Raw genomic sequence first — 22488 nt, forward strand, 5'->3', positions numbered from 1 at the left:
AATATATATATATAATATATATATATAATAATATAGTATTACATATATAGTATATATTTAATACTATATACCCTACACATATATATATATATATATATATATATATATATATATATATATATATATATATATATATATATATATATATATATATATATATATAATGAAATTGGTTTCAAATGTTTACGTTGATGGATATAACTTGATGGATATAAATGTTAGGGTAGATAACTCCATAATCAATAAATGAATGCGAACACTCACAAAATTAGATGACAATTGGTGAAGCTGTAAAGTTATTTTTTAGGCAAAACAATTTTAGGCCTGAGACCTTACTCCCCAACTCTTTATTTGATTTTTATCTCTAATAATGCATATAGAGAGGGCTATGGGAACCAGATTCCAGAACCACAACAACAGAGATATGAGATTAAACTAAAACCAAAATATGGCATGAAAACAATTTGAACATTATAATTACTTGGTCATTATACACTCACTGCGCATGCTCTATTGAAAAATTATAATACTTTCGTAGAAGTTCCATAAAGGACAAGGATGGCCCTGATCGATCTGTAGGCCATGAAACCAATGAGTCTGTTATTTTTTAAGTTTAGTAGCTAAGGCATGTCGATGAGGGAGTATGTCTGAAAGTCAGAGGTTAGTTTTGTGTAGCAAAATATAGCTTTTTTACAAGCATTTAAAGACCATGCTGATTAAGTTGACAGTGTGTGATACTGTTTTTGTGAGTAGACAATACAGAGAGTTTTAGACATAAGCAATTGTGGAAACAGGAAACGACCTAAACAAGCATACTGTGTGTATCGAAACTGAATAAACTAACATCATTTCCTAGATCTCCACGCAAGCTGGAAGTGAGTATTGGTAGAGACAGTTTAATATGTATTATCTACATGTTGCACTGATTAAGTAGCTTGTATTTATGTTTTTCAATTCAAATATTCAAGTTTAAATTTAAGAAATTTCAAAAGCAAAGGCACTAACTTTTAAACACTACTTTTGTCAATAATATATGTTGTTGAATTTCTATTTTCCGTAAATTTGAAGCTAATTAAAATAGAAACTGCTACACTGCCTGCGTAGTTCACCCGATTAAAATAAGAGATTAAACGGAGACATGTATTTACAAGCTGCCTAAAGGGTTATTTAATACAATATATATTTACAAAACCCAAACATGATTGTCAATATTGAAAGGAAATCGTTCATTAGTTACACGAATGAAACATGTTTAGGCTGTGACTTATCAGTGTAACAGAAACCACTAGTTGTCATGCAGCAACACGACTCATTATAGTCATTGGTGACAGCTCTGGCAGGTGTTGGCAGGTTTTCACAACTGACAAGCTCAGTATAACGAAATGTCAACTAGAGATACCGCTGGTGAGTGGAGTGACAGTTGGCTACTTGTTTTTATTGCATAAGCTTGAGGAGCTCGGTAAGAATTAAATCGTTGCCTACGAATTGAATGAAACTACATAGTTTCAAAAGTATAGATAAAAAAGTTTTGAGGGAAATAGATGTGATATTGGGAGTTGTCTATCATTAGCTGCACAAATTTGATGAATGCAATGGAATAGGTCACATATAATAGTTCAGTATGAGAGAATGGCTTTTAAGGTAATTAATTGAGATTAGAGTGTTGGAGAACTGTAAATTATCTCAGATTTTTCTTGTTGTTCATCAGATATCTTTGGCATCAGAAAATTTCAAGGGCTAAAAAATAAAAAAATATTTTCATCACTATCTTTATTTAGAGTGTTTGTTTATTTGTTGGCACAAGTAAACATTCTAAACGAACTTTTCTACGTAATTCTATTCAGTTTAGAGTTTTATACCATCGCTTCAACGCGTCTTGCGTTGCATAAATCATTAAAATAATTTTATTCTGAAGTGCTGGCGTACTAAAGTAGATTTCCTGCTGACTTGCACTGACAATCAATAGCAAAAGAGAATGTGTCCTGAAACTCATTACGACCGTCTTTAAGAAAACTGATGAACTATTGATTAAGTCATTTACTAAACTGCGTGTAATAAGTCTCTCAGCTGCCTGTCACTGCTCAATGAGCGTATGTAATGTCAAGATGTCTGAAGCTAAAATCGCTGTAAGCCCAACAGGTAAGTAGCCTACCACATCATAGCTGATTTGATAGTATTCAAACTAAAGGACAGGGCAGTATAGGGTACAACTGACAACTGCCAACAGGTATATCAAATTCACCTTGACAACTGCCAACAGGTATATCAAATTCACACAAAAAGGTTTGAGCTTTCATCTCAACTTTCTTCTTTGTTGCAGCATAAAATACTGCAATTACTTTTTTTTTAGCTTGGACACAAGACGATTTCTTAACCAATCATACAGTTTACTTTGTATCTAGCTCTATTATTGGCCAAAAGCTTGTTTGAATGATATTTCTAAAGCCATTCAAGTATTTACATCAATGAACTGTGTTGCTTTTCTGTCAGTTTTTATCAATAAAATAATATTTAACGACATGTCTAATCAATAGCATACAGTAGAATACTCTGAATATAGCATATTTTTTGTTTTTAACGTTTTGAACGTAAAAAATGTATTCTTCAACTGTAAATATTAATTAATCAATGCATCATTATCTTAATCCATCAGAACGACAGGAGATCGTGTCAGGAGGTTTATATTACTGATCATTCTGAGCCAGATACCTTTCATAAAAACGTTACTGCTTGAATACCATCTAACTATTGAACTAAAATAACTTGAGAAAATCGCAACAAATGTTGTCATGACCTTGACCTCTTTGCAGCGCTGACCCACAATGCGTAATCTGTTCACTCTTTAGCTCTGGTCAATAAACTCAAATTATGACAGCCAATAAAAATAAAATAATTAGCCATATCTGTTTTAATTTAAAATAAGTTGAATTATTTAGTAGCGTAAACATTTTTTATGTTAAAGTAATGTTTTTCAAAATGCCTTTCGGCAGCTTTTTTGACAGCATGTAAGAGAGACTTAAACCTCATACTGTTGTCATTTCATAATACAGCTGCCTTGCATCTGTCTGGCTTTGTATAGCTGTCTCTTTTTACTGAGGTTAAATTATACCAGTATGCCTGACTGATACCATATTTAGCATTGTGACAGAGTTCAGTTTGTTGATCATTAGTGTTAGCAGAAGGCAAGTTCGATTGGCTAAATCTATATATATATATTTCTCAAAGTATGTCTGTTTTCTGTACGTATATGTGTGGATATGTTGGTACGCATTCCGGCTATAGATCTTAAAATCTTGGGATAAAGATTCCATACCGAAGAAGATTCAATCTTTTGGACCCTACTGTTCGCCAGACCGACGCACTATCCCTAGACCACAGAAATTGAATTGCTACCTTGCTAATATAAGTCAGTATATGAGAGCAAATACCCAACAGATTTGCGTCACAGCATGTCATCACGAAAAGCTGTTCGCTCACACTATTAAACGCGCTGGCTAATAGCGCGCAGGCTAGTAGCGAGCAGCTCTCACTACTTCTCATTGTTTATTAGGCAAAACACTTTTTTCATAATATGTAGTTTGAAAGTTAGAATGGCAAATGTTGTTATATGTTAAATACAAATCAATTTTCTGTCCAAAGACCTTTCTATTACCCAGGCAACGCCGGGTAACACAGCTAGTACATAGATATAGTAAACCCTATAAAGTAATAGGGTTTACTATATCTATGGCTAAATATATAGATACATCCAAAATTATGCTTATACCGACCACCTTTTCTGCCAGAAACAAATACAGTAGACATAACATAGTAGTCCTATACCATAAACTACCTTCTACATAAATTTCACTTAACATAAAGAATTTATGTATACTTCTTTGCTTCATATTACATAAAAAATTCCATATAACGTAAAGTGTTAAGTTGGCGGAAGCGCTCAAATTCGAATCGAAGAACAAGAGTCCCATAGTTAGCCTTGAGGATATTGTTTTCTTTCTGGCCGCACTTGGGAGAAAAAACGACGCATAGGGTTATCTCTAATATATATACAAGTACCCTAACAGTCCATTGAGGTATCTCTATTATATATACTAGTACCCTGGTAATCTAGTGCTCCATGAGAGGTCATCTGGTAAACCACTTTTACTGCCAGAAACAAGTAATTCTTAGATAAACAGTTTTTGGTTCGCAATGAATAATTGTAAGCCAAACATTTACCATTTATTTTCTCATGCATTTCTCACAAAATACCATGTACATTCAGCCAATAACATAGTTGGTTCTACATTTTGAAACATTTTGAAAACTGAAATGTGTCAAAAGTCTAACTATACAGCGTATAGTTAGAGTTTTTAAACATTTCAGTTTAAGAAATATAATTATACGCCGTCTCACCTTCACTTAATCTTAATGCATTTTACAGCTCGCCTACACGAGAGCATGATTGATGGTCGACTACAACACTTTTGCTTTCTCGTCGACGCTGGTGGTGTAGACATCAACTATGTCAATAAATCAGGAAAGACACCTCTCATCGCTGCTTGTTATCTGACAGCAAGAAGATCTGTCACCTTGGCCATGGTCAGAAAACTACTGCAATCTGGTGCAATCCTCAGCAAAGTCGACCCAATGGGTCAAACAGTCTTACATCACGCAGTTAGTCAATGTAAGTTGCGAATATTGGAATTATTGTTGGATACAGCAAGAACGGAGCTAACCATACGAGATGCTAAAGCGAATACGCCTCTACATCTAGCTGTCGAGGCACAAGATCTCAGTCTAATTCGTAAATTAGTTACACACATGAAAGTCTACCAAATATCTTCTGAGGTCTCTAACAATGACGGACTCACTCCACTTTCCCTCGCCTGTCAAAAGGGCCGAGTTGACATCGCTCGTTACCTCAGCGCTACTGTTCAACATTCTCCTATGAGATCTGATACAGTCATGCATCGCACTGGGAGGCAATGGTTAGATACTGTACTCTTTGTGCCCTACGATGTTGACCCATTCACTTGTCCAAATTCAACACTGGTACAGTTGCAACCCAAACCTTGGAACTACATAGAGAATGATTGTAAAATCAACTGTATCACTTACGATTGGCGCAAGACCATCAGTTCTGGTCTGCTTCAGCTAGAAAAATCTCAGAGATCAAATTCGGCTAGATCTGTTCGTGGCATTTCACCTCCTGCTTCTTCTCACCAAAGACTAGCTTTATCAGCCTCACACTGTTCAAGCAAATCGCAACGATATCAAAAGCAAAAGATAATTAGAAGCCAAAAAAGCTACATGCAAATGTTGCCATATTTTATGGAATTGAAAGCGACTTCCACGAGTATTTTGCCAGCCGCTCAACTACCCACTGAAGAAGAGAGATCTTTGTCAGAACTAGATGGACTAGAGCTCTGTGACATAAACGTTCCCATCTGCAGATCCAATGATATGCTCAGTTTGTCTCTGTCATTTTCTAGGCCAAGAAAGTTCCAATTAAGGGAAAAAACTACCAAACAGAAAATATCTACAGTTCAGGAAGCCATATCTGCAACCCACGCTTGGTCAAAGTCGCCCATCAAAAAGAGAAGATCTGTTAATTGTAACCAATCTAGTTAATTCCTACAACTCACCATAACACCTGCGCCGGAGAGGCTTGCAAGACAACTTGATACTGTACATAACAGAGCATGATGCAATCACGTGATACTGCGATGGTTGCAAAAATAAAGTTTGATATCTGACTGTAACATAAAACTTTATATCAACTACATCTATATATATAAATCTCAAAGTTTGTCTGTCCTTCGGTATGTCCGACTACAGCTATTAGCTATTAAAATAGTGGAATGAAGAATCCGTAACGCAGAAGATTTAATCTCGGAACCTCCCATTCAATCGTAGAAAATTTGGTCGGATACAGATTTTTCATTCCAATATGTTAATACACACACACACAAGCGCACGCGCACACACGCACACACGCACGCACACACGCAAACGCGCACATGCACACACGCAGACGCACACGCACACACGCAGACGCACACACGCACACACACGCACACACACGCACACATGCAGACGCGCACATGCACACGCGCAGACGCACACACACACACGCTCACACACACAAACTTTGAGATTTATATATAAGTTACTAGCCTACTCAAATTAGCCATTGGCAATGTGCCAGACTAATGGCAAATGGTAGGCAAATACATTACCTGCCACTGTTTTATAAGCTGTTTTTAGTACCCGTGCAACGCCTGGACATTCTGTTAGTCATAAGCTATATCCAGCTTACTTTGATTAGCACATGAGCACATAAAACTTAATTCAGAAGTTGCACTGATAAAATATTTAGAGTTATCCTCTATACAGGTAAATAAATCCTAGTATACAAGATTATTTAGTAAAATATTTGGACTGGTCATCTACATAGCAGCGGAGTAGGCCTAAATGTACAGTATTTATATAAATTTACACACTTTGGTTGTTATATTAGAAAAACAAGGACAATTTGAAATTCCAGTTTAGTAACCAAAGCGAAGAGATAAAATAAGTAGAGAGTCATTCACAACATGGCCTCATGCTTGTTAATCATGCGTGTATCCATGATGCATTATAGCGATGCCTGACAGAAATAAGACAATGTAATCAAGCTAAGTTCTAGAGACAGAAAAAACTTAGATGTCAAGCTCATCAGGCTAGGTTTTGGGTTACACCATTCATGATCAACAAAGGAGTGATGGTTATAGCAAATGCATGAAGGTCAAATTATAGAGAAGTGCTTTAGTGTCGAGTGATCACAACAACAACTTTAGAACCAACTAGGACAATGGTAGGGAAAATTTTGTGACTGAAAAATAACAAAATAGTTCTTAAGGCCAAATTCAACTCAGCATTTTGGTCATAATTTTAGATTATGATTTTAACAGACAAAAATGCTGCCATAGACAAGTAGTTGGAGTAGACAGACACACTGCCATAGACAAGTAGTTAGAGTAGACAGACACACTGCCATAGACAAGCAGTTGGAGTAGACAGACACACTGCCATAGACAAGTAGTTAGAGTAGGCAGACCCACTGCCATAGACAAGTAGTTAGAGTAGACAGACACACTGCCATAGACAAGTAGTTGGAGTAGACAGACACACTGCCATAGACAAGTAGCTAGAGTAGACAGACACACTGCCATGGACAAGTAGTTGGAGTAGACAGACACACTGCCATAGACAAGTAGTCAGAGTAGACAGACACACTGCCATGGACAAGCAGTTGGAGTAGACAGACACACTGCCATAGACAAGTAGTTGGAGTAGACAGACACACTGCCATAGACAAGCAGTTGGAGTAGACAGACACACTACCATACACAAGTAGTTGGAGTAGACAGACACACTGCCATAGACAAGTAGTTAGAGTAGGCAGACCCACTGCCATAGACAAGTAGTTGGAGTAGACAGACACACTGCCATAGACAAGTAGTTGGAGTAGGTAGACCCACTGCCATGGACAAGTAGTTAGAGTAGACAGACACACTGCCATAGACAAGTAGTTGGAGTAGACAGACACACTGCCATAGACAAGTAGCTAGAGTAGACAGACACACTGCCATGGACAAGTAGTTGGAGTAGACAGACACACTGCCATGGACAAGTAGTTGGAGTAGGTAGACCCACTGCCATAGACAAGTAGTTGGAGTAGACAGACACACTGCCGTAGACAAGCAGTTGGAGTAGACAGACACACTGCCATACACAAGTAGTTGGAGTACACAGACACACTGCCATGGACAAGTAGTTGGAGTAGACAGACACACTGCCATGGACAAGTAGTTGGAGTAGACAGACACACTGTCATGGACAAGTAGTTGGAGTAGGTAGACCCAATGCCATAGACAATCAGTTGGAGTAGACAGACACACTGCCATAGACAAGTAGTTGGAGTAGACAGACACACTGCCATGGACAAGTAGTTGGAGTAGACAGACACACTGCCATGGACAAGTAGTTGGAGTAGGTAGACCCACTGCCATGGACAAGTAGTTGGAGTAGACAGACGCACTGCCATAGACAAGTAGTTGGAGTAGACAGACACACTGCCTTGGACAAGCAGTTGGAGTAGACAGACACACTGCCATAAACAAGTAGTTGGAGTAGACAAACACACTGCCATGGACAAGTAGTTGGAGTAGACAGACGCACTGCCATGGACAAGCAGTTGGAGTAGACAGACACACTGCCTTGGACAAGCAGTTGGAGTAGACAGACACACTGCCATAGACAAGTAGTTGGAGTAGACAGACACACTGCCATGGACAAGTAGTTGGAGTAGACAGACACACTGCCTTGGACAAGCAGTTGGAGTAGACAGACACACTGCCATAGACAAGTAGTTGGAGTAGACAGACACACTGCCATGGACAAGCAGTTGGAGTAGACAGACACACTGCCATAGACAAGTAGTTGGAGTAGACAGACACACTGCCATGGACAAGCAGTTGGAGTAGACAGACACACTGCCATAGACAAGTAGTTGGAGTAGACAGACACACTGCCATGGACAAGCAGTTGGAGTAGACAGACACACTGCCATAGACAAGTAGTTGGAGTAGACAGACACACTGCCATGGACAAGCAATTGGAGTGATGTTGTTGATGCTGCATCAAAGCTAACTGCTGTTAATAATTGTTTTATTAAAATCAATTCATTTAGCAATAATTTATGTCTGCTCTATTAAAGCTAACATCTCTGAACAAAAGAAGACCTTCCTTAACTAGTCCTTTAGTTGCTGATAATTCCCTGACTGTATGATATTTATTATATTACTGTAGTATTTATGTATAATATTTATCTATATATTTACAAAACCTGGTTTGTTGTGTAATCTCGCTGGATAAGGTCGCACAGAAGAAAAAACACAGGTGATAAGTGCGCTTCATAAAAGATGGCTATGTACGAGACTCAAACTCGTGATATTCCGTTTAGGATACCAACACTCTACCAAGTACTCCAGATATGCAGAATAATTTTTGCTATGATAAGAACGGTATTCCGTGATGTTAAACATTCTCATCTGAGGGAAGAGTTGATAAGATTTACAGCTTGTTCAATGTGAGAAAGCAGGCCTGCTCCAAGCAATGTCAGGCTCAATCGGCGGTCTTAGAACTTTGGGTTTGCATATAAATGCACCACGATTTAGTTGATTGAAAATTCAAAAATGCACCTTCAAATGCATTAACAATAATTTCCTTCAATAAACACATTCATGGATTGTTGTCATAAAAGTTTTGCAGCAGTTTGCGTTGAAAATGAGAAAAATCATGAGCTATGCCTGCTTGCCACTAGTTTATAATATTATTGTAATGTTTCATTATGATATGTATTTTATAGCTTACCGTAGTAATTATGTATAATGTTTATTATATTAGTGTAATATTTTGTGTAATATTTATTATCTTATTGTAATATTCCCACGACCAAACACGAGCGAAGCGATTGGTTGGGAGATTTATGATAAATGCACATGTGCACACAACTCCTGAAAATTATTCATTAACGGCTGTCGCAAACCCTTGTACCGAAATCTCATCAACAAATTTAATCAGTTTTGTGTAGAGTCGTTTAAATATAATATCGATACAAAACACATATAAACCTATCTAGATATGTTACCAAGTCTTTGAAAGGTTACCGCAACATCTTAACACTAACCCATCTGATTGGATTATACATAAATAGACAGATTAATTTGGCCTTAAATTGAAATAAAAACTTTACAAGCCTATTTTAATTAAAATTAAGACTGGCATACGAAACGCCGATAAAGCCGTGAGACAGAGAGTAGAAATATTAAGTCGCCAGCATTTCACTAGTCTATAGCATTGTTTAATTGCCGAAAGTTTCTGTAATTGACATAGACTGTTTGAGACGTAGACCGATTTACAGGTATAAAAATGTGGTACACAGTTTATCAGCCTACGTTTTTTGTCCAATTACCGAAGGTTTCATTAAATTATCTAGAACATTAGCCAAATTTCTTTACACCTTATCTATAAGCTAGGGCCGAACTACAACGCCCCTTTGTGACAAGAATATTTCTTTATTTCACTCCAGTTTGCAGAAAACTTCCAAACGCGTTAATGCTAATGCTTGCTTTCTGTTACATATCGCTGTCAAAACCATTCCACATTCAACACAACCAACTTTCAACTTTCCAACACAACTTTCAAACTGTGTATATTACACCGCAGCTTGCCATTTTAGTTCTAATATTGCATTTCTCCTATTGCAGGGAGAGATATAAACATATCATCTTTTTCTTTCATTATTGCTGTTTGTTGTACATAATAACACCCAGTACATTACAGCTACCATTTCAGCTACCATTGCAGTTCTCCTATTGCGCTGCACTGCCATTTGACTGCTAATATTGCATTTCTCAACCAGCAGTACCCTTTCTTTTTTCATTATCACTTTGGTCGTGGGCTGTATGACAGGGGAATTTCTAGTATTGTATGATATTTATTACATACTAGTATTGATGTATAATAATTTTTGTACTTTTTGTAATTTCTTACTATCAGTGACTAATTTAAATGACTTGATGGCCTACCTACCTGCATCCACTAGACATTTGTTGGGTAATCCAGCTACAGGAATAAGTCATCGTTACTTATAGCCTAGTCAGAATGCGACTGGTAAACAACCTGACGACTTCTGACTCTAAACTCTCTCTCTCTGTAGACATAACTACCAACAATCACTAGCCCTTAACTAGAGGAATGTTAAAGTTTCGTTGCAAGCGTGTCAGCTGAATAAGCTGCCAATATGCCGACAAGAGCAAAGCTAGATTCATACAAAGACAACATTATGAACTATACAGTAAGTGATACGTTGAGCTGAAAAACCAACTTAAAAATTTAAAAGTAAAAACTTAAAGGTAAAACTGAAGACCTCTCCACAAGTTAGAGGTCAATGAAAAGCATTGAGAAGTAAACGCTCCATCTATCTTTATAGGATCATTCGTTTGTTTAATATTTGTAATTATTCAGTTATTAGCAATTTTTACTATAGCAAATATGTAGGTTTCATTACTTAAACCTAGTCTGAGATTCAACAGTTTGTTTAAGAATTGATGATAGCTGTAAAACAGGTGATGATATATTACTATGATTCTCATACTACATGATAGAACTAACACTGACTACTATACATGAATATGTAGTAGTTTGCGGTATACATAAATATATATGTATATCTATATACATATGTGTATGTATATATCTATATACATATGTATATCGATAAACATATGTAATAATAAAGTATAGGCTAAAAGTCAGCATAAAGTGCTCGGTACTAAAGTAGAGCTTACTATAAATTTGGTAAGAAATTTATTAAAATTTGACTAAACATAAAAACTACTAAAAGTTTCATATTACACAAAAGGTGTGTAACACTCATCAGATAAAATGCTTAGTGAGGACTAAGTCCTTAGTCCTAATAAAAAAGTCTGCATAGAAAATTTATTTTTAGTTAACATATAACAACATTTACTATTCTAACTTTCAAACTTCATATCATGAAAAATGTGTTTTGAACAGCTCAAATAAATCAAGAAAAAAAGTAAAACAACTGTAAAGGTGTTTAAAAGGGAAATAATTAGCAGGCAATGGCTTATTAAAGTGTGTTCTGCTACGATTATAACAAAAAATGATTTGGTAAGGATAAAATTAATATGAAGTGAGAAAACAAAATAATAATCATGAATATGTTGAATTAATAATAACAGTTAGTACATAGATGTGTGTATAAAAAGGTTACTGCTGCAGCAGAAGCTATCCATAAAAACTTTGAATACTATGATATTGGTACCTCTCGATACTGGAACAAACATAAAAATGAGATATCAAACTTTCTTTGTATGACACTCTGTCTGGCCAAATGGAGTGAGAATGTAGAGACAATTCCTACTCAAGATAATACAATTGTTTGCGTGAAAAGTATTTAGCCTTTACAGATTTAGCGATCAAACCTTAGAAAAAACTGGAAATGATAAAAGATGGATGAAGAGTTTTGATTGTTAAAGGTTGACTTGCAACAAAATTCACATTACAGTTATTTGGTATCAAAAGATTCATCATGTCTTACTCTGCTGTGTTGTAGGTGCAAAATGTGGAAATGTGATTACAAGCTTTTAAAAGCTCAATAACGAACAGTTAATCGCAGCCATCACGAAAATGCCGTAGTGTGGAATCTCTTTATTTGGATGACGTTCTCAAACATTTTGGTTATTGTTTTGACATGTGGTGTTATCACGTGAATTGTAAGGCCAATGAAAGGCTCGATATAAAACTTCTCATAGCACTAGTTTATGACAAACACTTCGGGTTTTATCGAAAAACCCGTATCAAATATAGATTCTCGCTACTTCACAGTTTTGTTTCGGTTTGGTCTAATCGTCTAGTTATAATCTGATCATGTGACCCATACTTCCTGCCAAACAGCACGAATAATTTCTGCTGCATTTTTCGACTATCACAGGTGACCAACAGGCTCACCATGTTTATCAGAGGATGATATGCAATCCTTCAAGGTAAGGTTAAAAAATTAAACAAATTTTCACAATAGGTTTTGAGATATTAGTGCTCAAAGTGACAACATTACAATGATGATGAAACAGACGCATAAAGACAATAGACATGGTTTTATTGAATGCGTGAAGTATATTTGTGAAAATATTTTGACTAATGAGGTTGCGTAAAAGTGTAAACAGAAGCCATCATGTTCAACTACGCCCCATTTGAGCTGTTTTGGAAAAGGATTCCGATCTAGGCATTTTCGTGATGGCTGCGATTAACTGTTCATTTTTGAGCTTTTAAGAGCTCGTAATCACATTTCCACATATTTTGCACCTACAACACAGCAGTGTAAGACAATGAAACTGTTGGTACCAAATAACTGTAGTGTGAATTTTGTTGCAAGTCAACCTTTAACAAAGCACAAGCACCACTTTTGTGGTTGCTTTCGTAGACCTTATTTCTTTGGTCTAAGCCAAATCTACTAGGCCTTTACCAAATCGGTTAAAATGAGTAATTTATTTACTGCTACAAATTTACCTTCATTTCTTAAGTCTATTTGAGTTCTTCTCTTCAAAGGGAATGAGTGAATTGAATGCTTTACAAAGTTGTCATTGTAATTAACCCAATCAAGACCTACAAACAATATTTGATAAGTTACCCCACCCCTGTGTGACCTCTGTGTGACCCCTGTGTGACCTCTGTGTAACCCCTGATGTTATTGAAAAGTTATTTTAACTGATAAACAATAATAGATAAACCAGGTTCTACCTTTTTTATATTTTTTTGTAGCAATTTTTATGAAGCTATTTTATAAAACTTGCGTAATAGTGCACTGAGATTTTTAAATATAGGCGTAAGAAAGGTGCAACCTTACCAAGGGCCAAATTTTATGTTTTTATTTTTCTTCAGGAATTAGCATTGTTTTATACTGAATAAGTGAAATATGCTAAGCCCCTGACAGCGGATTTTAAAGTTCTCCAAGACTTTTATAAGCTTTTTATGAAGAGCTAATAAACGTATCATGATATTTTAACAATTTACCTTGATAATCATTACAGAATATTTTCTACAGGAAATTGTATTAGCATAAGTAAACAGCCATAATTGACACATCGCTTTCTTGCATGAAGAAACCGCGCACATTCTTGTATTGTATCTAGGCAACCTTTCAGCTGTACAAAACATCTACTTATTCTGAACCTGCAGTCTTTAGTCTGCAGTATCGAACACTCTCTAAAAAGCTCATTGTCGGTACCCATTGTTCCGCTTAATTAAATATTTCATGCTCGTTAGAAGAATGTATTCATTGCAGTTGCATAAGAGGCTCCGCGATTATAAAGAAAGAGCAAATGTTTACTATATAAATAAAGAAAACTGTTATAGATCTTGCTCAATTCTACTCGGCAGCAATTCTACGCGGCAGCAAGCCAAATAGATTGAGTGATAATAGATAATGAGACCCTGTTCACAACAGCCGTTGTGCTGGAAGTAATGAGACGAACGCAGTTGGCTCCTCGTGCGTTGCTATTGTGCTGACATAGTTTGTTTGACTAGACTTGATTATGGCAGCGGTTGACATTTCGCCTCTTAAACATTGCGCAGAGCGCAGCAAGTTTACTATGTCCGCATTTGGAGAGTATAGGCAGTTTTCTTCTATTCCTTCAAATACATATTACACTATTTGGGAAACATACTGCACCACACCATCTTATGGCACACAGGCTAAGAGAGGTAGATTGCCAGATATGTATCCTATGGACTGGAACTATGCTGGAGCAAAAAGGTTGGTGAATAATTTAAAAACTCTTCACACCAACCAGAAAGAGACAGCAAAAAGAGACTGTGAAGAGAGTGTGGTACGTCGTCAATACAGCCAGCAGCTGTTTAACCATGCTCTTAAAGGAACCACAGCTAAATCTACGGCGAATACCAGACTAAAACCTGAACGACCAAAAACAACTAGCCTAGCTACCTATGAGTATGACAGCGTCAGCGCTGCCTCTCAAAACTGCAGCACTAGCGGTCCTACCAGACACGGGAGTCCACTATATAACAAACGAGCAGACCTCCTCAACAGAATTAGAGTAAAAACTGCAACAGCTCGGCTAAATTCTGATGAAAAGGGAAAAACCGATGACAATCAGATGAGGATTATGAAAACAATTAACGACAGCAACCAAATATACAAATTAGTTTCAAATGAATTTGTAGACCAAGCAGCGGCCAGCAAAAGTGTTCCACCAGAAATCAACGTCATATGCACCGCTGAAAACAAACCACCTATTCTAACTGACAACAAGGAAAACAGAGATCTTGTAAAACTACTAAATAATGTCACGGATGAGAGAGCAACTATTTTGGAGGAAGTTGTAGACCTTGTCGACACAACAAAGAGCTTTGAGGACAGTATACAGCCGAAAACTCAAAGTTTGCTGAGCATCAGCCAATCACAAAGGCCTGCTTCATCTAGGTCTGACGGGTAAGTAAAGTTTATACAATGTATAGTCGGCGCAGGTAAGCCAAGTTTTTATGAATGATTAACTTAGCAGGTGAGTAAAGTTTACTCAGTTACTGGCCTGGGTAAGTGAGTTTATGAAATGAATGATCTGCTCATAAATGACAGGTCTAACAGGTGAGTGAAGTTTATGAAATAGCTGGTTTAGCGGGTGAGTTATGTTTACGAATGACTGGCCCAGTAGGTGATTTAAGTTTATTAAAAGATAGGTCTATGTAGCTGGTGTATTAAGTTTAAGAGTAATTGGTCTAGCGGGTGAGCTAAGCTTATTCAGTGATTGGCTTAAGTGCCGTAAAACCTCTAATCCAATGCCACCCTTTAATTGAAAGCCACCTCCATTTGACTGCTAATAATGTCTCGGTTACAGCAATAATAATCAATTCTCGCGTTGTTTCTGTCCGTATTGAAGTCCATTTTCCAACACTAAAGCTTTTCAGTTTTTTCGTTAAAACTGAAAGCAGCACCACAGAAATAATTAACAACTGTATCAGGCTAATAGTAGTTCCTTGTTTAAACAGGTCTTGATGTGTTGACGTATGTGAAAAATGATTTACAGTTACGATAGTATATGAACGTCTAGTTTTAGACTAAAAGTGCTTAGCACCCATCCGGCTACAAGTTTTTCATTATTTGCGCGAAAATAAAAAATGCTTTGCTAAAACATTGTTTGGATGCTAATATTGGCTAGTTCAGCAGTGCAGAAGAATAGTTGAAATGAGAAGACATTGTGGAAGGTATTGGATAGCCAGAAGATGTTCGTTGCATCAAAAGCAACAATCAGAATGCAACTGGCCGACCAAACCATGCAAATATTTCTGTTTCGAAAATGTAAATTTTTGTTTTTGCTTGTAGTATAACTATGGTTCATTTATGTTACTTATTATTGAATGTATATTTGTAGCATTAAATAGATTATCATTATATAACTTATAAATTTGCAAATTTATAGCATATTATTTGATAGCATCCTTGCGTTCATTTTAACACAGCTTACAATGGATCGACGCTCATAACTCCTCTTCTATTGCACATAAAAAGCCAGTTCTTACTGCAAACTGTACACAGCAAACATATCATTAGGTGCAATGAGCGTTTATGCAACAGTGTTAAATATAGTTATAAAATAAAAATATATCTTCAAATTTAAAATTAAATAAAAGATTTAAAGCTCCAACAAATTGCAAAGCAGGGCACAGGCTATAATATCATCGCAGGTTAATTGAAAGCAATAGATATCAACTGGTGGAGATATTGCTTGACTTCCCGATGCATATTTATTTAAAGATCTTTGACATGTTAGAGGTAAGTTAATAGATTTATTGCATTCAAAAGGATTAATGTTGCTCCAGCCAAATAAGAGTGCAACATTTAGGCAACATTCGCTTCGCAAGTAAAAGGGTTAAATTTCTCTTCCCAAAATGCTGACAAGCTATTTCAAAAATACAGCGCCACCTCTATTTGAACACCACCTCTATTTGATCGCCACTATAATAGGGAAAGGTTGAAAAATAGAGCTTCATAGTGTCCAAATAAAGGTTTTACAGATAGTTCAGTTTATGAAATGAATGATCTAGCAGGTCAGTTATGCTTATAAATGACAGGTCTAGCAGGTGAGTTAACTTTATGAAGTGATAGGTTCAGCAGATGTGTTATGTTTATGAAATACTGACTTAGTAGGTGAGTTAAGTTAGTTAAATGATAAGTCTGGCAGGTGGATTAAGAGTGGATGTGATCTTGTAGTAGTTTTAGTATATAAAGATAACTCGTCTAATAACTGAATCAAGTTTATGAGAATGGCTAGTCTAACAGGTGAGTTGAGTTTATGCAGTGACTGGTCTAGCAGGTGAGTTGAGTTTATGCAGTGACTGGCCTAGCAGGTGAGTTTATGAAATGACTGCTTAGTTTATCTGAGAATAGCATGCATTAACCTAAAGACTTCCAGCATAGCTTTTATTTGACACTGATGAACATCATTAAAATAGAATATATACATATTTCATGACAACAGGATAACAAAAGTGGCAAAACCACAGACTAACTGTAATATCCACTTGTCATTCTTTAAGATAATTAATTAGCAGAATCTAACTCATAGACCTATTAACTATAAGTAGTTAATAGGTTCATGATCTAACCAGCTCTTTAGACCTTCACCTCTGACACTGAAATATTTCAAGTATAGCAATAAAAAGCGCATATTTTTAGCCAGAGATCCTTAGCAAATAGCAGACAATTAGCTGGCGTGTCATTCCAACCAACCCTAAATAATTGGTTTTGCTAAAATAAGAGGCTAAAAAGCTTAGGGTTGTAAAGCTTTTGATGTAGGTCAGTAGTTGGAGAGGATTTGAAAATGCCACACACGAAGACAACTTGTATGTAAAAAGATGGCAATATGGCAGCTGCACAAGCATCTATTGTTAGTGACACTTCTCCAAACCCTGGAATGACTTTATTAAATTGCTCTTCAGAACTAATATAGTTTTATCAATCATGTTGAAATAAACAAAGAAGAGCATGAAAAATGGTAGATATTTCAATAATAATAATTCCAGGGGAGATAATTCAAACGTATTTGTTAATTCCCTCAAACACAAAAGCTCAAATGAAGTTATAAGACTATAGAGTTTTAGTTCTTGAGCCTGTTCATACAAGTCTTTGATTTTATTGGCTAATAAGGTGATAATTATTTAATTATTGAGTATGTCAATAATTTGGAGAGTTCGATAAAATATTTGCATGTCAGGTTGGTATCATGTAATACAGCCGAGAGCAATTAGAAATTAGATAGGAATACGCAAACAGCGAATGCAATTTTATGTATGGTAATATACAGGCAGGTCTTGCAATAGACTGCCATCATTCATGTTTGATGCCTGAATAGTAAACTATAATAAATAGTAACTGTAAACATATTTACATTCTGAAGCGCACAGGCTTATAGAAGAGAAGTGTAATTATAGCTATCCATAGCTCTCTATAGCAATAATAGATACTATGTAAGATTGCAGGGAAAAATTCTGGCATCAATGTAGCTCTCTAACTGAGTGGCGATGATATCGGCTTCAAACATTTGGCTGTGGCAGTTTCCGTAACCAAGTGCTGTATTTAACTTGTCATCTCAAACCATTTTCAACCAACTGACTCAACCTTATTTTGTGGAGCTTCCTCTATTTAAGTTTAAGGGCACAGCCGTGGTCTAAAGAACTTGAGAGCCTGTAAACAACAGGTGGCTTCAATTATCAAAAATGGTCATCAGTGGTAGTAGTGTCAAAAAGGTGATGGTAGAAGCAGCAGAAAGGTGGTGGTAGTATCAGACATGTGAAGGTATGGGAAATGTGGTGGTAGTATCAGGAAGGTGGTGGCAGTGTTAAGAAGGCGGTGGTAGTATTAGAAATGTGGTGAAGGTATGGGAAAGGTGGTGGTAGTATCAGGAAGGTAGTGGTAGTATCAGTAAGGTGGTGGTAGTATCAGTAAGGTGGTGGTAGTATCAGTAAGGTGGTGGCAGCATCAGTAAGGTGGTGGTGGTATCAGTAAGGTGGTGGTAGTATCAGGAATGTGGTGGCGGTATCAGGAAGGTGGTGGTAATATCAGAAAGTTGGTGGCAGAAAGTTGATTAGTTTATTGTGGTGTCCTGAAAGTTGGTGGCAGAAAGTTGATTAGTTTATTGTGGTGTCCTGAAAGTTGGTGGCAGAAAGTTGATTAGTTTATTGTGGTGTCCTGAAAGTTGGTGGCAGAAAGTTGATTAGTTTATTGTGGTGTCCTGAAAGTTGGTGGCAGAAAGTTGATTAGTTTATTGTGGTTTCCTGAAAACGGATCTCATGAAAGAATAAACTTTAAATGTTGCTCAACTCTTGCCTAATAAAATGTAATAGTAAGAGTGCAAGGCTGAAGCATGAAGCTGTAAACTGAACTTCGATACTGCCTAGTAGGAAAGGTCTCAAGATATTTAATCAATTATTTTTAGGCACAGCATAAGCGCCTACAGCGATATATCAGTGGCAGCTCCTAGACCGAGAACATGGGTTGATGATCTAAGTGTCTCCAGCAAGGCTCAGACAAACGGCGAAGGTGAGAGACTAGACTCGGCAAAAAGCAGAAATCAATCTGATACTAACAGGATGGCAGCGATTGAGGCTGATGTGCCTGTACTACCTGAACCGCTAACCAAAACTGAGTTCATGGAGGAGACAATTTCAAATGAAAACGACAAGCCTGAGCTACCAGAGTTCATCTGTCCAAGTTCAGAAGACAAATCGAGAGAATATGCAGTCAGGCTATGGTTGGCAAAATCCAACTTCGATCAGGCCCCTAAAACAGTGCCGCTCTCCTAACGGGATTTTTACATAATTTACGATAGCCAATATGTGATAATAATAACAAGCAAAATTGCTTACGAATTTGTATTTAATGAAATAAGGAATTTAATAATTACTATTTATTTAAATATTTAAAAAATATTGGAGATTGAGCCCAATATTACGTGAAATAAAACAGCGTAATACATCTGGTAAATATATGAAATTGTGTAACTATAATACGAAAAAAAACTGAATGCTTTTGGTATAACATTTGCCTTCAGGCAAGAAGCTAACACATGAATGAACTATGCAGGACCTAACTAACAAATATGCCCTGGGTTGCACAGTTTGCTAGTGGTTTAAATATAAAAATAACTATCAAATAGTTACACACCAGTAATTATAAGCTATAAAATATGACAATATGGATTGTAGGAAGTGCTCTAAATATACAACTAAAGCAATGGCTAACAGAAAAAAACAAAAAAAGAAATACATAATATTTTACAGAATTATATGCTAGAAATATTACATACATAGTAATTCGATGTGAGACAGTACCAGAGTATCCATTCATTTCTCGTTGAGTTTCATGTAAATGAAGATTATGGTTGGTATTATTTGGCGTAGAAGTTGAGTTTTTATGGCTTAGGTTTCTACTTCTATTCGGGCAGACAATTGCCACGTTCCGTGTGACATACTAGTAGTGATCAAATGACGCAAGATGCTCGAGGGCGGCCTGATAGCAGAATCCATATTGCTCCTGAGGAGAGAGAGAAGACAAGTAATTAATTGACAACGAGCCTTCGCAATTTTATGGGCTTATCACCAAAAAACATCACCAAAAACATTGAGATAACTTTAACAGGAAGACTTGGTATTACTGCATGCGTACTCGCGTAAGCCAGTCAGCAAAATAAATTTCCAAACCAACATCCTTTAATATTTTAGACAAGCCGGCAATTAGTGTTTCAATGGCAGCATTTATATACTTGGCAGCACTATAAGGCTTGTCATACAAGCATACAGACCAATGGTAACAAATATTTAACGTTTACCTCGCTCTGGACCATGCCTTGTCGCTGTGTTCGAAGCATCTTGACAGTTTGGAACATGTCTACTACGCCTTCGTACCGCATTCTCTCCAGAATAATGCTTAAGGTTATGAAGACACCAGTCCTCCCCACTCCAGCACTGCAACAAGGTCATTCTTGTAATAAGGTATAAAACACCTAGTAGTTTAAAAACAACACAAGTGAATATATAATTTTGAGATTAAAAAAGTATCAATCCAACAGAAAACCCATTTTGAGGTTTCCAAAAGGCTTAAGTACACGAATGAACAGATAGACAAAGAGAAATGACTACACAAAAATTTTCTGAAAACACAACTAGGTCCTTACCCACAATGCACAGTTATTGGACCTTCTTGTCCAAACTGCTCTTTGGTTTTGTGTACTTGTCCGATGAACTGGATGAAGCTCATACCAGACTTGGGAACTCCCTGCTCTGGCCACTCATTAAAATGAAACAGACGCACTGTTCTAGACTGGCCATCCTAGATAACGAGAGAAGACAATTACTGCAACCTTTTTCATTATTGCAAATCACATGCTATTACATATAAATCTTGCTGGGAAACCTTTCACCACTCAAGGACCTAGAATAGTATGTATGTAGCGAGATGTTTCTGATCCCGCAGAAATTATACTAAAAATTCCTAGATATCTTCAAGCGAGCAATAAACCTTCGTTTATAGATTACCATTAAGGTAAAGTAAGTCTTCAGGCCATTAAATGTTTTAAATTTGAAACATTTTACAGTTTGATATGATGGATCAAGAAGTATGAAAAAGCAACATTAACAAACAGCTTCAAGGATTTAGCAATACAGCAGCTTCTAACAGCAAAACCAACATTTTGCACAAAAGTTTATTCTCTCGTTATTCCAATGTCCTGAATTGTGCTGACTGAAGTACGAAGAAAAGGTGAGTAGAAGGTCACGCCAACTTATATAGTAAGGAATGTGATATGTGCTATTTAGAATTCACTCAACACTCTTCTATGTAACAGGATGTAGCAACGTGTCTCACAGGAACAGATAACTTATGAAAGAACACAACAATACTTAGTAAAATTTTGTGTTTTTATTATTTGACAGAAAATACACTTAGAAATGAATAAAATATAAACAAAATTTTAACCAGGAGAGTCAAACAGCTGACAAAAGCACAAATGTAGAGTCAAGACAAGGAAACTGAAATGTTATTGCGTTCGCTGTGACAATGGGAGAATAACCTTGAACTTCCCAAGTACACAGTCCAACGCAATGCATAGAAGTTTCCTAGCTCATGAAAGACGTAGTAAATAACTGAGGCTATTGTTGTTCTTACCCGACGAGGGAAGCCGTCCTAATAAAAATAATGCTAAGGGATAAAAGGCGACCCCAGCACACAAATTATAACAGCCAACACTACATTTGCTACACTTTCCTATGCCGATAGGCTTAAACAACCTACATCAGACATGATTAGCTGAGAGGTTTAAGACGACTTCCACAGGAAATCATGCTGTGTGCTGGATACACAAAAAGTATTCTGTGTATGTCTTTCTGTGGAAGACAAAAAGACATAAATTAGCTGTATGCATACTTGTGTATGGTAAGCAAAAATCACTATAAAACAACCCATAAAACAGTCATAAACCAGTGTTTTAACAGCAGTATTTATTTACTTAGCTGATTTCATGTGAAAACAATAAATATTACTCAATGCAATAAAATGTAGGGTTCCTCGTAAGCCTGATTCCCACCATATGTCAGGGTTGTCCTCTCGACGATTATTTATCCTCTACTATGTGCGCCATCTACGATGACACCGCCGAGGTTATGTCGGAAACCATCGCCACTGTCAAACTCTCGATATTTTGCCGAGCATGCATCCGTGTCAGCATGTGCAATGTGCATCACTTCGATAATGGCGATTGGCTGTGACGGATAACCTAAATCTATGTTTTACTTCATGATAGTTGCTGCTGGACTAGTATTTTATCAACCGCATCATGTAATAATAATGCCATCTCACGAACAATC

General features: G+C 36.6%; 2 protein-coding genes across 7 annotated transcripts in view; one reads left to right on the forward strand and one right to left on the reverse strand.

The window, feature by feature from the left end:
* The first annotated feature begins 405 nt into the window (after nt 1-405).
* LOC137410630 (uncharacterized) lies at nt 406-22005 on the forward strand. Of its 2 annotated transcripts, XR_010981230.1 has the most exons (3): nt 406-451; nt 4424-5788; nt 21991-22005. XR_010981230.1 is itself a non-coding variant. In XM_068096084.1 (2 exons), the coding sequence occupies exon 2, from the start codon at nt 4441-4443 to the stop codon at nt 5611-5613; it is 1173 nt and encodes a 390-aa protein (XP_067952185.1). In that variant the 5' UTR covers nt 406-451; nt 4424-4440; the 3' UTR covers nt 5614-5984. The 2 variants fall into 2 exon arrangements, 1 of the variants encoding a protein (XP_067952185.1); XM_068096084.1 differs by lacking the exon at nt 21991-22005 and having other exon boundaries at nt 4424-5984.
* The window catches only part of LOC137410626 (receptor-type tyrosine-protein phosphatase delta-like), a 69706-nt gene continuing 66704 nt past the window's right edge, over nt 19487-22488 (reverse strand). For all 5 annotated transcript variants that reach the window (XM_068096077.1, XM_068096079.1, XM_068096078.1 and 2 more), the window contains 3 exons: nt 20802-20956; nt 20457-20592; nt 19487-20161 (listed from right to left, as the gene is read on the reverse strand). In XM_068096077.1, the coding sequence (XP_067952178.1) occupies nt 20099-20161; nt 20457-20592; nt 20802-20956 (354 nt within the window). In that variant the 3' untranslated portion in view covers nt 19487-20098. The remainder of the gene's footprint in view (nt 20162-20456; nt 20593-20801; nt 20957-22488) is intronic.

The sequence above is a fragment of the Watersipora subatra genome, chromosome 1 (assembly GCF_963576615.1).
Source record: "Watersipora subatra chromosome 1, tzWatSuba1.1, whole genome shotgun sequence".
NCBI lineage: Eukaryota > Metazoa > Bryozoa > Gymnolaemata > Cheilostomatida > Watersiporidae > Watersipora > Watersipora subatra.

What these genes read in the sequence shown, in the direction of transcription:
- LOC137410630 (XM_068096084.1), top strand. Translation starts at nt 4,441, where the DNA reads ATGATTGATGGTCGACTACAACACTTTTGCTTTCTCGTCGACGCTGGT.